Source organism: Mustelus asterias, chromosome 3 (genome assembly GCF_964213995.1).
Source record: "Mustelus asterias chromosome 3, sMusAst1.hap1.1, whole genome shotgun sequence".
NCBI classification, from domain to species: domain Eukaryota; kingdom Metazoa; phylum Chordata; class Chondrichthyes; order Carcharhiniformes; family Triakidae; genus Mustelus; species Mustelus asterias.
The window spans coordinates 65460533-65476388 of NC_135803.1; the positions used below are offsets into that span (position 1 = coordinate 65460533).

Below are 15856 nucleotides of genomic sequence, written 5' to 3' on the forward strand. Positions count from 1 at the left end.
AATGAGCACACCATCTTGATTGAAGAGTTCGATGATTTCTTAGTGGAGATTCCGGAGTGTTTAAAAGATGTTCAGTAGTTTATCAAAGAGTCTTTGCTTTCCTTTAGTTGACAGACCTGGCGTGATCCGTGCTCCTCCGAGCTCCAACGATGGGTGTCAGCTGGGGGTATCTCCATGGTGGTCTTTAAATAAATGTTGTCGCTGCCTGGGCAGTGTGGTTGCAGAGCTGCGGTGGAGAAGGGGTCTTGGTGCGATACACGGCGACAGCAGTTAGCCTGGGCACAAAACCTTTATAAATTGCACTTATACAGACTGTCAGCACACAGCAAGCAATGACTATGCCAATTAGAACTATGACTCCCTGCATTAAAAATGTCCCCCATGAGCCCCCCATCAGCCATTCCATCCAGCTGCTGTTGGCGATCTCATGTAGTTTTGTCATTTCATTGTGAATGTGTTCCACTAAATTTGTGAGGTTCTCTGAGGCGTCAGGGATGTATGTACAGCATTCTGTTCCTATTAAGGCGCAGGTTACAGGTTAGAGTAAGGCTCCCTTACTCGCAAGGAGATATTCTAAGGCTAGGCAGTTCTGTAGGGCTACTGTCCTAAAGGCTATCAGCTCGCTGTTTACCTCTGCCACAGCCTCCGCAGTAGCATTAGCAACTTCTTCCAGAATGCGAGATTCTTTTTGCACTCGTGCTGTGAGTTCGCCCATCTGTAATCCTAGCCCTCCCAGGGAAGGAAGAAGGGCCCCAGGAACGGAAGGACCCCCCTCCTCTGCCTACCCCCCTTTCCACTGGGGATGGTCTTTTAGGGTGGGGATGTGGTATATGTAGGGAATAGCATAGCCTAGATAGCATGTCCCTGTCCAATCATGGAATAACCAAGGGCATACCCTTTGTCACAGGGCATTATGAGCAGCAGGGCTGTTTAAAATTCCTGGCTGCAGAAGGATCTGCACCGTGCTGTTTGGTGCACACTGGACTCTAAGGGAAATATCAGGTGCTGCTGGCGTAATGTCGAAGGCCTGGTTACAGTCGCTCTTCCCTACTCTGAGGGCCCTGTCTGTCCCTGTTTTGGATATACAGACTGACCCGATTGGGCACCCTATCCCAGTGGTGTTTGTCAGGGTCAGGGTGGGTGGCTGGTGTGTGCGGTCGTAACCCGGCAGTCGCCATTTACCGAGTGTCCCTGCCTTGCACCCGGCAGACTAGTTTCTCCTGTATAGATTTAAGGTGGTGCGTGAGGCTCCTGCCTGCTTCCTGTATAACCCTCTCTATGGTCTCTTGGGCTGTTAAAGGGATTGGCCTGAGGGGGATTCCACCTTTGGAATGTATTGGAATGTGGGCACATATCCAGCATTTAGATGCATTCCATTTCTCAGCATATACACGTGACATATACAAGTACGTATTTACATTCAACTCGTGTCGGTAACGGTTTGAGAGACAATCTCCCCTGCTAAGCAGTAAAGCACAAAAACAAACAGCGATATACATCTTCCTGTCCGGTGCTGTGACCTGCCTGAAAAACAGGTACAATGAGCTTGGAGGTACAATTATTATTATTAGACTCACGTTACTGGATCATTGCTGTTCTTACATCTTTTTAGTTGTGTAAAATGCTTCCATTGCCCCTTTCCCCTGATTTGAACGCAGGCACAGGTATCCCCACTAATGAGGACTTGGTGTGGCCCCGACTACTGGGGCGCTAGACCAGGCCTTTCAAGTAGCAATTTAACCATTACTTGGGATCCTGCTTTTGGCACCGTGGCCTATTCAGGGTACTGCTCTTTTTTATCTTTAAGTTCCTGCTGTTCTCTCGCCTGCTGTCCCATTTCTTTTAGCTGCTCACTCAGTTCTGAGACATATCTGCTGATTTTGTCTTTTAAGGGTCCCAAATCTTCCCCTCCGGTAATTATGCCTTGGGGCAATTGCATGGCCCACCCGGTCATCAGTTTGAAAGGGGTTAATCCCGTAACACGATTTGGGGATGCCCTGAGTTTCATAAGCACAGTGGGTAGGACCTCTGTCCACTTGCTGTGTTTTCCATGTAAAGCCTTTGCGAGTGCGGACTTCAGGGTCCGATTCATCCTCTCTACCATACCTGAACTCTGTGGATGGTAGGGGATGTGGAACTTCTGGTTTATTCCCCTCCACCCGCACGTCTTTTTCATAATTGTTCCCGTGAAGTGGGTGCCCTGATCGGAGTCGATCTGCAAAGGGACCCCCCCATCTGGGAATTACTTCAGTCACTAGGATTTTTGCCACAGTGGAAGCGGTGCAATCCCGGGTGGGGAATGCTTCCACCCAGCGGGTGAATTGGTCAATTATGACTCAACAATATCTCTTGCCCCCTGAAGCAGGAAGTGGTCCTGTGAAATCTATCTGGAGATTTTCCCACGGCCCCCGGGGTCTTGGCTGGTGAGCCATTCGGATCTTTATGGGTCGCCCGGGGTTATGCTGCGTGCATGTGAGACATCGCTGACAGTATTTAGCTATGTCTCTTCCCATCCCCGGCCACCACCAATCCCTACTCAGGAGATCGTTCATGGCGTTTCTGCTGGTGTGATCATGGCCATGGTTTAACTGCAGCAGGGTGCGCCTGATGCAGTCTGGGGCTATTACCTTTCTTTCCTTCCTCCAGATGCCCTGGGCATCTGGTTTCCCGCCCCTTTCTTCCCAGACCTGCTTCTCTGCCTCGGGGGTGTCCCGGTGTAACTGGACTATGTCCACACTATCTGTGGTGATACTAGCTGTTGGGAGAGCATGACTTAAAACCTGCTGTGCTGCCTTATCAGCTGCAGTGTTACCTGCTTGTTCTGGAGTTTCTATTTTTCTATGCGCTTTGATTTTAATTACTGCTGCTTCTTTGGGCAGCTTTGAGGCGCGGAATAGAGCTTCAATCCTTTCCTGGTGCTTTATCCTGTCCCCTCCCGATGTGACAAACCCCCTGCGATCCCAGGCGGTCATATAGTCATGTATGACTCCGAACGCGTACTGGCTGTCGGTATATACATTCACGGTTTTGCCCTCTGCCAGGGTCAGGGCCTGTGTTAAAGCCTCTAATTCTGCAACTTGAGCTGACAGGGTGCTGTCTAATCGTCCTGAGGCTACCACTTCTAACTTGTCATTAACTACTGCCCACCCTGTTTTGGGGGTACTGTCAATATATTTTCTGGACCCATCTACATAGAATGTTAAATCTGCCTGTCCTAAGGGGAGCTCTTCTACTGGGGCTGCGTCTACCTCCAGGTCGATCTCAGCGCGCACATGTGACTCACCAGTGGCTAAAATCCCTGCAGCGGGGTTTACTCCTGTGTCCCTTATTATGGTGACTGATCGATCTTTGGGGAGCAGAACTGCTTCCCACTTAGCTCTCCTTACATTAGAGACTGCTCTGAGCTTACTATTGTTAAGCATTTCAACGATGGTATGCCTGGTGTGGAGGATGATTTCTCCCGTCATGACCGTGGGCTCGCTAATACTAACTGCCCATGCAGCACAGTCAAATGCTGCAACGCAGCGGGACAAGCCGGCTGCCACTGGTGACTGCTGTGTGGAGTAGTAAGCTACGGGTCGCAGGGTGTCCCCATGTGTTTGGGCTATTACTACGGCATAGAATCCCTCCTCATTCTCACAAAAGATATGGAAGGGCTTCCTCGGGTCAGGTAAACCGAGGCTCGGAGCTGATATCAGGGCTTGTTTTAACCTTGCATAAGCTTCCTCCTGTTCGGGTCCCCATTCTATCAGTTTGACCCCCCCCAGGCAATAGCCTTTACTAGCCGCTGTATGGGCTCGGCTAAGGTTGCGAAATTGGGGATAAAGGTTCGGCTGTAGTTGAACAGTCCAACACCTTGCGGACTCCCCTCAGGGAGACTTGCCTGGGCATGACCTGGATGGCAACCCTCCTCTCGTGAGGCATGGTCCTAGTACCCTGGGATATCTCCTGTCCTAAGTACAGGACAGTGTCTCTTCCTATCTGGGCCTTTTTGGGGTTCAGCTTCAACCCGCCCCGTTCTAAGGCTCACAGCACCTCAATCAGGGCTGCAGCATGTCCTTGCCTGTCTTCTGAGGCAACTAGGATCTCGTCTACATACTGAAGGGCAGTGCAGCGGTAGGGGGTGAGATCTACTCCCTCTAATATCTTATTCATAAACCTGGTGGAAGATGGCGGGGCTGTTATGGAACCCCTGAGGGAATCTCGTCCAGGTATATTGCTTTTCACCCACAGTGAATGCAAATTTGTCCTGAGACTCTGTGTCTAATGGCACCGACCAGAAGCCATTTGCTATGTCTCACACCGTAAAAATACTATACTTAGGGCCCAATCCATTCAGGATTGTGGAGGGGCTTGCCACTATGGGATGTACTTTTGGGGTGACTTTGTTTAGCTCCGTATAATCGATTGTTAAACAGAAGGTTTTATCGGGCTTTGCTACTGACCATACTGGGGAGTTCGTGGTACTAGTAGCTGGGTGTATTACCCCCCTCTCTTCTAGGTCCTGTACAATAGCCCGCACGGCTTGGTATGCCTCCGGCTTTATGGGGTATTGCCTGTGGGGTTTGTGGTCTGGGCCGGGGACGTGGACCGGATCCATAGGGATCTTTCCTGTGTCCTGCTTATCTCTGGCCCATACTCCTGTCAGTACTTTGCAAATTATTCCAAAAGGCTGGGGCTCTGTGTCCCAGTCCCTCTGAAACGTTTTAACACTCCCGATCGTTGCGATGTTTTGGCAGGGTTGGTGGAACTTACGTTTGTTCCCATTACTGTGGGGCCAATGAATCTTATGATTCCTTGGGTCTATGAGTATGCTTAATTCCTCTAAAATATCCATTCCTAGCACGGTTCCCTCGTTATTCTGGCATACAAAGAACTGGACCGGCACCAGTCGCCCTGCTACCTCTAAGACTCCCGTCTTGCTCTTGTAAGCCTTAATACGAGTTCCCCCCATCCCTACTATGTGGATGTAATCCTTGGTTATGGGAAGGGGTAGGTTGGTCAGGGATACAGAGGCTCCTGGGTCACTAACCTGGTGGAGCTTTTTGAAGAAGTGACCAAAATGGTTGACGAGGGAAGGGCCGTGGATGTCGTCTATATGGACTTTAGTAAAGCGTTTGACAAAGTCCCTCATGGTAGGCTGGTGAAAAAGGTTGGATCTCATGGGATAAAGGGGGAGGTGGCTAGATGGGTGGAGAACTGGCTTGGTCACAGAAGACAGAGGGTGGTAGTGGAAGGGTCTTTTTCTGGCTGGAGGCCTGTGACTAGTGGTGTTCCGCAGGGCTCTGTATTGGGGCCTCTGCTGTTTGTGATTTATATAAATGATCTGGAAGAAGGTGTAACTGGGGTGATCAGTAAGTTTGCGGACGACACAAAATTGGCAGGACTTGCAGATAGTGAGGAGCATTGGCAGAAGCTACAGAAGGATATAGATAGGCTGGAAATTTGGGCAAAGAAATGGCAGATGGAGTTCAATCCTGATAAATGTGAAGTGATGCATTTTGGTAGAAATAATGTAGGGAGGAGCTATACAATAAATGGCAGAACCATAAAGGGTGTAGAGACGCAGAGGGACCTGGGTGTGCAAGTCCACAGATCCTTGAAAGTGACGTCACAGGTGGAGAAGGTGGTGAAGAAGGCATATGGCATGCTTGCCTTTATAGGACGGGGCATAGAGTATAAAAGTTGGGGTCTGATGTTGCAGATGTATAGAACGTTGGTTCGGCCGCATTTGGAATACTGCGTCCAGTTCTGGTCGCCACACTACCAGAAGGACGTGGAGGCTTTGGAGAGAGTACAGAGGAGGTTTACCAGGATGTTGCCTGGTATGGAGGGGCTTGGTTATGAGGAGAGATTGGGTAAACTGGGGTTGTTCTCCCTGGAAAGACGGAGGATGAGGGGAGACTTAATAGAGGTGTATAAAATTATGAAAGGCATAGATAGGGTGAATGGTGGGAAGCTTTTCCCCAGGTCGGTGGTGACGTTCACGAGGGGTCATAGGTTCAAGGTGAAGGGGGGGAGGTTTAACACAGATATCAGAAGGACATATTTTACACAGAGGGTGGTGGGGGCCTGGAATGCGCTGCCAGGCAAGGTGGTGGAGGCGGACACACTGGGAACGTTTAAGACTTATCTAGACAGCCATATGAACGGAGTGGGAATGGAGGGATACAAAAGAATGGTCTAGTTTGGACCAGGGAGCGGCGCGGGCTTGGAGGGCCGAAGGGCCTGTTCCTGTGCTGTATTGTTCTTTGTTCTTTGTACTAACAGTTCGCAAGGCAGACCCCCCAGGAGGACAGGCACGTAGACACGGTTATCTCCCTCTGTGTCTATGGGAGCTGCCTTTGCTCATGCCTTCCCCTGGTCCCTCAGCCAGTTCAGCAAGGCTTCCTGCATGGCTAAGTGGGTTTCAGGCTTGGGCTTGGGCTTTAACCTGCACTGCTCAGCTGAGTGACCTGTTCTGCCACAGGTCCCACAAGTTTGTCCAGGTTCTGATCGACAGTGCCTAGCTATGTGCCCGGGTCTTCCGCAGCGGAAGCACTTCGCTGTTGGTTTAAAGTTCGGGGCATCTATTTTTGCAGAGGCTGTCCGGGACCTGGGTGCGGTTCAGTTGCTCCCTGCCCTGGCCCTCGTGTCTACCCGGCTTGCCCACTGCACTGTGGTATCGTAGGTGTCCGCAGTGACGATTCCTAATTTTAAAACTTCCTGATGTGTCGGGGAAAGCCTGTCTAAAAACATTTGGATGTACGGGGCATTGTTAGGGTCGGGGTTTTCCTGCCCGGACGACTCACAATAAGCCTCATACAGGCGAGCAGCATAGTTGCTGCTGCATTCTCCCTTTTCCTGCCTACAGGATTGGATTTTTCCCCAGTTGGTGGTAGGGTTTCCCAGAGCTGTACAGACTGCGCGTTTAAAGGCATTGTATACTTCCCTTTGGATCGCTCTGGAGGCATTGTTAGGGACTCCGTTCGCCCATACCCCATCCTGGATGGTGGAGGTGGCAGGGTTCTCCAGGTCAGTGCTGGTTAGAGTCCTCCATTTATCTGAGGGGCGCTTCGCTCTGACTATCTGGTGGATATCACGGGGGTGGAGATCGTGGACATCCCACATCTCCTCAAGGGTCCTCCAGAACTCTGTTTCTTACCTCGGATGCACAGAGTACCTAGCTCCTTTAGGATAGTCTGCTTTTCTAAGGGAGTGAATGTTTTATAGCGATCCTGGCCATTAGCTGTCCTCTGTACCGGGGCACATTCCTGGACGCTGCCGGGTTCGTACTCGGGTGGTGCACTGGGAAGTGCGGGGCACACCGAAGACATGGTGGTCTCCGGGGCACTAATTTTACGGGGTTCGGCTCGTAACTCTGTGATCTGAGCCTCTAAACTTGCAATACTCTTGTTCTTTTCCTCTATCGTTTACTGGTAAACCTGGTTCATACGTACCGTTATCACTAACTGTTTAACTAAAATTATTGCAGCCTTTTTAGAAGCGTCCCGCTGGCTATTCCACCATTCCCTTTGTAGGGGGAAGGACGCACAGGGGTCCCATCCCTCATTGCACATTTTCCTGATTAGTTTCTGCTGTCGCATCCCAAATGCTCGGTTAAGAGATCCTTCTGGCCCCCATTCTAGGGAGAGGCTATCCTCTTGCTCCCTTCCTCCCCCTACGTATGCGCAACCTACTTCGGAATCTCTGTCTTGGGGTAATCTTTCCTCGGGCTTTCCTTCATGGGGCATTCTGTCTCTCTTTCTCTCTCTCTTGTCTTTCTGTACCTTTCGCGCTCCCCCTAGCCCGTACCCCGCTCCTATTGTGAGTGCTTCTAGAATCTGTCAACCCTTTCGGTTCCCTAAGTTCATGGCTCGCAGAGGTATGCCATCCAATAAGGCCTTTTTCTTTATCCCCCTTATTGGCGCACCGGGTGGTTAGCAGGGACATGAAGGCCTGCCATGACAATGGTCCACCTCTTGCAGACGCTTACAAGTCCCTCTCACAATAGGTAGCTGACCAATAGGTAGCCGACAGCAGTGTACCTAACCGTGTCACAAATTTAAAGTTCTCAATCAGTGAAATTTTGTGCAGTAGCCAATCAGTGTAAGTGCATGTTTTGTACCCACTCGGTCTACAGCTGGTATCCAGGTTGGAGGAAGTCCCCTCGTGGTCCCGACGGCGCTCGGAACCTTCCGGACTCTAGCGGTCTGAAATTGACTTCTCACCCACTTGACCCTTGTCACTGTGGGTCCAGCGAGTGGTCTCTTCCTCCTGGGTTTCGGCACCAAACTGTAAGGGGAAGTTTTTGCTTCCTACCAGCATAAAAGACACGCAGACATGAGTACAGTACCAAAGGCAACACAAGCTTTATTCCCTGTCCAAAATAACAAACCACAGGCCTGGGGGAACACAGCTGCTCGCCAACTGCTTCCCCTGGCCATTGTGCGCTTTACAATTTATAGGGTTTTGAACTTCGCGCCAAACGTATGGTAATGAGCTCATTCAAAGCGGTTGCTGATAGCATGAATGGGACCCACGTGGGTTATTGACATTTACTACAAGTTACGCGATCAGTATCTACTAAAACAATCAGCAATTAACACAAAGCGGTGACACAATAGCGAAGTATTGAAAAGCCATTATAGATAGGTGGGGTTGATCTGTGGCTAATGGTGAAGTGATCCTATTTCTTCGGGGCCGATCTCTTTCTGGAGAGTTCCCTTTGTGATTTGAACTCCTTGCATAATCTAATCAGTTGAGTTATTGTCTATGTTTCCCCGCCTGGAGTCTAAAGTGATTAAAACTGTCTGTAGTGATTAGAGGGTGCAAGGAACCTCTCCATGAGTCATCGCATTGCTGTGAGCTGCTGACAATATTTCCATCATTCATTGCCGAGCAAAATAAATTCGATATAAACACGTAAAAATGTCCATGATATTAAGCATAAAAGTCCTCCCCTTCAGTGTCATCCGCAAACTTACTAATCAAACCAGTTACATTTTCTTCCAAATCATTTATATATATTATGAACAGCAAAGGTCCCAGCACTGATCCCTGAGGAACGCCACTTGTCACGGCCCTCTATTCAGAAACAAACCCTACCACTGCTATCCTCTGTCTTCTATGACCCAGCCAGTTATCCACCTTGCCAGCTCACCTCTGATCCCATGCAACTTTACCTTCTGCACCAGTCTGCCATGAGGGACCTTGTCAAAGGCCTTACTGAAGTCCATGTAGACAACATCCACTGCCCTACCCTCATCAGTCATCTTCGTCAGTTCTTCCAAAAACTCGATCAAGTTAGTGCGACATGACCTCCCCTTCACAAAAGCATGTTGCCTCTCGCTAATACATCCACTTATTTCCAAGTGGGAGTAAATCCTGTCTTGAAGAAACATCTTCAATAATTTCCCCACCTTTGACGTAAGGCTCACCGGCCTGTAATTACCTGGATTATTCTTGCTACCCTTCTTAAACAAAGGAACAACATTGGCTATTCTCCAATCCTCTGCGACCTCCTCTGCAGCCAGTGAGGATACAAATATTTCTCTCAAGGCCCCAGCAAATTCCTCCCTTGCTTCTTTCAGTATTTTGTGGTATATCACTTCGCTGTTGGTTTAAAGTTCGGGGCATCTATTTTTGCAGAGGCTGTCCGGGACCTGGGTGCGGTTCAGTTGCTCCCTGCCCTGGCCCTCGTGTCTACCCGGCTTGCCCACTGCACTGTGGTATCGTAGGTGTCCGCAGTGACGATTCCTAATTTTAAAACTTCCTGATGTGTCGGGGAAAGCCTGTCTAAAAACATTTGGATGTACGGGGCATTGTTAGGGTCGGGGTTTTCCTGCCCGGACGACTCACAATAAGCCTCATACAGGCGAGCAGCATAGTTGCTGCTGCATTCTCCCTTTTCCTGCCTACAGGATTGGATTTTTCCCCAGTTGGTGGTAGGGTTTCCCAGAGCTGTACAGACTGCGCGTTTAAAGGCATTGTATACTTCCCTTTGGATCGCTCTGGAGGCATTGTTAGGGACTCCGTTCGCCCATACCCCATCCTGGATGGTGGAGGTGGCAGGGTTCTCCAGGTCAGTGCTGGTTAGAGTCCTCCATTTATCTGAGGGGCGCTTCGCTCTGACTATCTGGTGGATATCACGGGGGTGGAGATCGTGGACATCCCACATCTCCTCAAGGGTCCTCCAGAACTCTGTTTCTTACCTCGGATGCACAGAGTACCTAGCTCCTTTAGGATAGTCTGCTTTTCTAAGGGAGTGAATGTTTTATAGCGATCCTGGCCATTAGCTGTCCTCTGTACCGGGGCACATTCCTGGACGCTGCCGGGTTCGTACTCGGGTGGTGCACTGGGAAGTGCGGGGCACACCGAAGACATGGTGGTCTCCGGGGCACTAATTTTACGGGGTTCGGCTCGTAACTCTGTGATCTGAGCCTCTAAACTTGCAATACTCTTGTTCTTTTCCTCTATCGTTTACTGGTAAACCTGGTTCATACGTACCGTTATCACTAACTGTTTAACTAAAATTATTGCAGCCTTTTTAGAAGCGTCCCGCTGGCTATTCCACCATTCCCTTTGTAGGGGGAAGGACGCACAGGGGTCCCATCCCTCATTGCACATTTTCCTGATTAGTTTCTGCTGTCGCATCCCAAATGCTCGGTTAAGAGATCCTTCTGGCCCCCATTCTAGGGAGAGGCTATCCTCTTGCTCCCTTCCTCCCCCTACGTATGCGCAACCTACTTCGGAATCTCTGTCTTGGGGTAATCTTTCCTCGGGCTTTCCTTCATGGGGCATTCTGTCTCTCTTTCTCTCTCTCTTGTCTTTCTGTACCTTTCGCGCTCCCCCTAGCCCGTACCCCGCTCCTATTGTGAGTGCTTCTAGAATCTGTCAACCCTTTCGGTTCCCTAAGTTCATGGCTCGCAGAGGTATGCCATCCAATAAGGCCTTTTTCTTTATCCCCCTTATTGGCGCACCGGGTGGTTAGCAGGGACATGAAGGCCTGCCATGACAATGGTCCACCTCTTGCAGACGCTTACAAGTCCCTCTCACAATAGGTAGCTGACCAATAGGTAGCCGACAGCAGTGTACCTAACCGTGTCACAAATTTAAAGTTCTCAATCAGTGAAATTTTGTGCAGTAGCCAATCAGTGTAAGTGCATGTTTTGTACCCACTCGGTCTACAGCTGGTATCCAGGTTGGAGGAAGTCCCCTCGTGGTCCCGACGGCGCTCGGAACCTTCCGGACTCTAGCGGTCTGAAATTGACTTCTCACCCACTTGACCCTTGTCACTGTGGGTCCAGCGAGTGGTCTCTTCCTCCTGGGTTTCGGCACCAAACTGTAAGGGGAAGTTTTTGCTTCCTACCAGCATAAAAGACACGCAGACATGAGTACAGTACCAAAGGCAACACAAGCTTTATTCCCTGTCCAAAATAACAAACCACAGGCCTGGGGGAACACAGCTGCTCGCCAACTGCTTCCCCTGGCCATTGTGCGCTTTACAATTTATAGGGTTTTGAACTTCGCGCCAAACGTATGGTAATGAGCTCATTCAAAGCGGTTGCTGATAGCATGAATGGGACCCACGTGGGTTATTGACATTTACTACAAGTTACGCGATCAGTATCTACTAAAACAATCAGCAATTAACACAAAGCGGTGACACAATAGCGAAGTATTGAAAAGCCATTATAGATAGGTGGGGTTGATCTGTGGCTAACGGTGAAGTGATCCTATTTCTTCGGGGCCGATCTCTTTCTGGAGAGTTCCCTTTGTGATTTGAACTCCTTGCATAATCTAATCAGTTGAGTTATTGTCTATGTTTCCCCGCCTGGAGTCTAAAGTGATTAAAACTGTCTGTAGTGATTAGAGGGTGCAAGGAACCTCTCCATGAGTCATCGCATTGCTGTGAGCTGCTGACAATATTTCCATCATTCATTGCCGAGCAAAATAAATTCGATATAAACACGTAAAAATGTCCATGATATTAAGCATAAAAGTCCTCCCCTTCAGTGTCATCCGCAAACTTACTAATCAAACCAGTTACATTTTCTTCCAAATCATTTATATATATTATGAACAGCAAAGGTCCCAGCACTGATCCCTGAGGAACGCCACTTGTCACGGCCCTCCATTCAGAAACAAACCCTACCACTGCTATCCTCTGTCTTCTATGACCCAGCCAGTTATCCACCTTGCCAGCTCACCTCTGATCCCATGCAACTTTACCTTCTGCACCAGTCTGCCATGAGGGACCTTGTCAAAGGCCTTACTGAAGTCCATGTAGACAACATCCACTGCCCTACCCTCATCAGTCATCTTCGTCAGTTCCTCCAAAAACTCGATCAAGTTAGTGCGACATGACCTCCCCTTCACAAAAGCATGTTGCCTCTCGCTAATACATCCACTTATTTCCAAGTGGGAGTAAATCCTGTCTTGAAGAAAAATCTTCAATAATTTCCCCACCTTTGACGTAAGGCTCACCGGCCTGTAATTACCTGGATTATTCTTGCTACCCTTCTTAAACAAAGGAACAACATTGGCTATTCTCCAATCCTCTGCGACCTCCTCTGCAGCCAGTGAGGATACAAATATTTCTCTCAAGGCCCCAGCAAATTCCTCCCTTGCTTCTTTCAGTATTTTGTGGTATATCCCATCAGGCCGTGGGGACTTGTCTACCTAAATGTTTCTCAAGAACCCCAATACCTCCTCCTTTTTGATCTCAACATGGCTCAAACTCTCTACATATCCTTTCCCAGATTCATCATCCACCAAGTCCTTCTCTTTGGTGAATACTGATGCAAAGTACTCACTTAATACCTCGTCCATTTCCTCTAGCTCCATGCATAGACTTCCTCCCCCCCCCCTCCCCCCCCCCCCCCCCCCCGCCCTCCTTGAGTGGGCCAACTCTCTCCCTGGCTACCCTCTTGCTCTTTATATATGTATAAAAAGCCTTGGTATTTTCCTTAATCCTGCTGGCCAATGATTTTTCATGACCCCTTTTAACCCTCCTTACTCGTTGCTTAAGTTTCTTTCTACTTTTCTTGTATTCCACACTTGCTTCATGTGTTCCCAGCCTCCTAGCCTTTACAAATGCTTCCTTTTTCTCTTTGACTAGGCTCACAATATCTCTTGTTATCCAAGGTTCCCAAAACTTGCCATACTTATCCTTCATCCTTACAGGATGAAGGATACTCCCTCTATACTCTTTAAGGGATCCTAGCTATGTGCCCGGGTCTTCCGCAGCGGAAGCACTTCGCTGTTGGTTTAAAGTTCGGGGCATCTATTTTTGCAGAGGCTGTCCGGGACCTGGGTGCGGTTCAGTTGCTCCCTGCCCCGGCCCTCACGTCTACCCGGCTTGCCCACTGCACTGTGGTATCGTAGGTGTCCGCAGTGACAATACCTAATTTTAAAACTTCCTGATGTGTCGGGGAAAGCCCGTCTAAAAACATTTGGATGTACGGGGCATCGTTAGGGTCGGGGTTTTCCTGCCCGGACGACTCACAATAAGCCTCATACAGGCGAGCAGCATAGTTGCTGCTGCATTCTCCCTTTTCCTGCCTACAGGATTGGATTTTTCCCCAGTTGGTGGTAGGGTTTCCCAGAGCTGTACAGACTGCGTGTTTAAAGGCATTGTATACTTCCCTTTGGATCGCCCTGGAGGCATTGTTAGGGACTCCGTTCGCCCATGCCCCATCCCGGATCATGGAGGTGGCAGGGTTCTCCGGGTCAGTGCTGGTTAGAGTCCTCCATTTATCTGAGGGGCACTTCGCTCTGACTATCTGGTGGATATCACGGGGGTGGAGATCGTGGACATCCCACATCTCCTCAAGGGTCCTCCAGAACTCTGTTTCTTACCTCGGATGCACAGAGTACCTAGCTCCTTTAGGATAGTCTGCTTTTCTAAGGGAGTGAATGTTTTATAGCGATCCTGGCCATTAGCTGTCCTCTGTACCGGGGCACATTTCTGGACGCTGCCGGGTTCGTACTCGGGTGGTGCACTGGGAAGTGCGGGACACACCGAAGACATGGTGGTCTCCGGGGCACTAATTTTACGGGGTTCGGCTCGTAACTCTGTGATCTGAGCCTCTAAACTTGCAATACTCTTGTTCTTTTCCTCTATCGTTTACTGGTAAACCTGGTTCAGACGTACCGCTATCACTAACTGTTTAACTAAAATTATTGCAGCCTTTTTAGAAGCGCCCCGCTGGCTATTCCACCATTCCCTTTGTAGGGGGAAGGACGCACAGGGGTCCCCTCCCTCCTTGCACATTTTCCTGATTAGTTTCTGCTGTCGCATCCCAAATGCTCGGTTAAGAGATCCTTCTGGCCCCCATTCTAGGGAGAGGCTATCCTCTTGCTCCCTTCCTCCCCCTACGTATGCGCAACCTACTTCGGAATCTCTGTCCTGGGGTAATCTTTCCTCGGGCTTTCCTTCATGGGGCATTCTGTCTCTCTTTCTCTCTCTCTTGTCTTTCTGTACCTTTCGCGTTCCCCCTAGCCCGTACCCCGCTCCTATTGTGAGTGCTTCTAGAATCTGTCAACCCTTTCGGTTCCCTAAGTTCATGGCTCGCAGAGGTATGCCATCCAATAAGGCCTTTTTCTTTATCCCCCTTATTGGCGCACCGGGTGGTTAGCAGGGACATGAAGGCCTGCCATGACAATGGTCCACCTCTTGCAGACGCTTACAAGTCCCTCTCACAATAGGTAGCTGACCAATAGGTAGCCGACAGCAGTGTACCTAACCGTGTCACAAATTTAAAGTTCTCAATCAGTGAAATTTTGTGCAGTAGCCAATCAGTGTAAGTGCATGTTTTGTACCCACTCGGTCTACAGCTGGTATCCAGGTTGGAGGAAGTCCCCTCGTGGTCCCGACGGCGCTCGGAACCTTCCGGACTCTGGCGGTCTGAAATTGACTTCTCACCCACTTGACCCTTGTCACTGTGGGTCCAGCGAGTGGTCTCTTCCTCCTGAGTTTCGGCACCAAACTGTAAGGGGAAGTTTTTGCTTCCTACCAGCATAAAAGACACGCAGACATGAGTACAGTACCAAAGGCAACACAAGCTTTATTCCCTGTCCAAAATAACAAACCACAGGCCTGGGGGAACACAGCTGCTCGCCAACTGCTTCCCCTGGCCATTGTGCGCTTTACAATTTATAGGGTTTTGAACTTCGCGCCAAACGTATGGTAATGAGCTCATTCAAAGCGGTTGCTGATAGCATGAATGGGACCCACGTGGGTTATTGACATTTACTACAAGTTACGCGATCAGTATCTACTAAAACAATCAGCAATTAACACAAAGCGGTGACACAATAGCGAAGTATTGAAAAGCCATTATAGATAGGTGGGGTTGATCTGTGGCTAATGGTGAAGTGATCCTATTTCTTCGGGGCCGATCTCTTTCTGGAGAGTTCCTTTGTGATTTGAACTCCTTGCATAATCTAATCAGTTGAGTTATTGTCTATGTTTCCCCGCCTGGAGTCTAAAGTGATTAAAACTGTCTGTAGTGATTAGAGGGTGCAAGGAACCTCTCCATGAGTCATCGCATTGCTGTGAGCTGCTGACAATATTTCCATCATTCATTGCCGAGCAAAATAAATTCGATATAAACACGTAAAAATGTCCATGATATTAAGCATAAAAGTCCTCCCCTTCAGTGTCATCCGCAAACTTACTAATCAAACCAGTTACATTTTCTTCCAAATCATTTATATATATTATGAACAGCAAAGGTCCCAGCACTGATCCCTGAGGAACGCCACTTGTCACGGCCCTCTATTCAGAAACAAACCCTACCACTGCTATCCTCTGTCTTCTATGACCCAGCCAGTTATCCACCTTGCCAGCTCACCTCTGATCCCATGCAAC

The 15856-nt window shown here is 49.3% G+C and overlaps 1 protein-coding gene across 1 annotated transcript in view; it reads right to left on the reverse strand.

Moving 5' to 3' along the window:
• Positions 1–15856, reverse strand: part of LOC144485499 (uncharacterized) — a 56216-nt gene that overhangs the window by 24474 nt on the left and 15886 nt on the right. Inside the window, exons 5-7 of the mRNA XM_078203646.1 lie at positions 14810–14995; positions 11161–11346; positions 8112–8297 (exon numbers count right to left, since the gene is read on the reverse strand). Coding sequence (XP_078059772.1) covers positions 8112–8297; positions 11161–11346; positions 14810–14995 — 558 coding nt within the window. The remainder of the gene's footprint in view (positions 1–8111; positions 8298–11160; positions 11347–14809; positions 14996–15856) is intronic.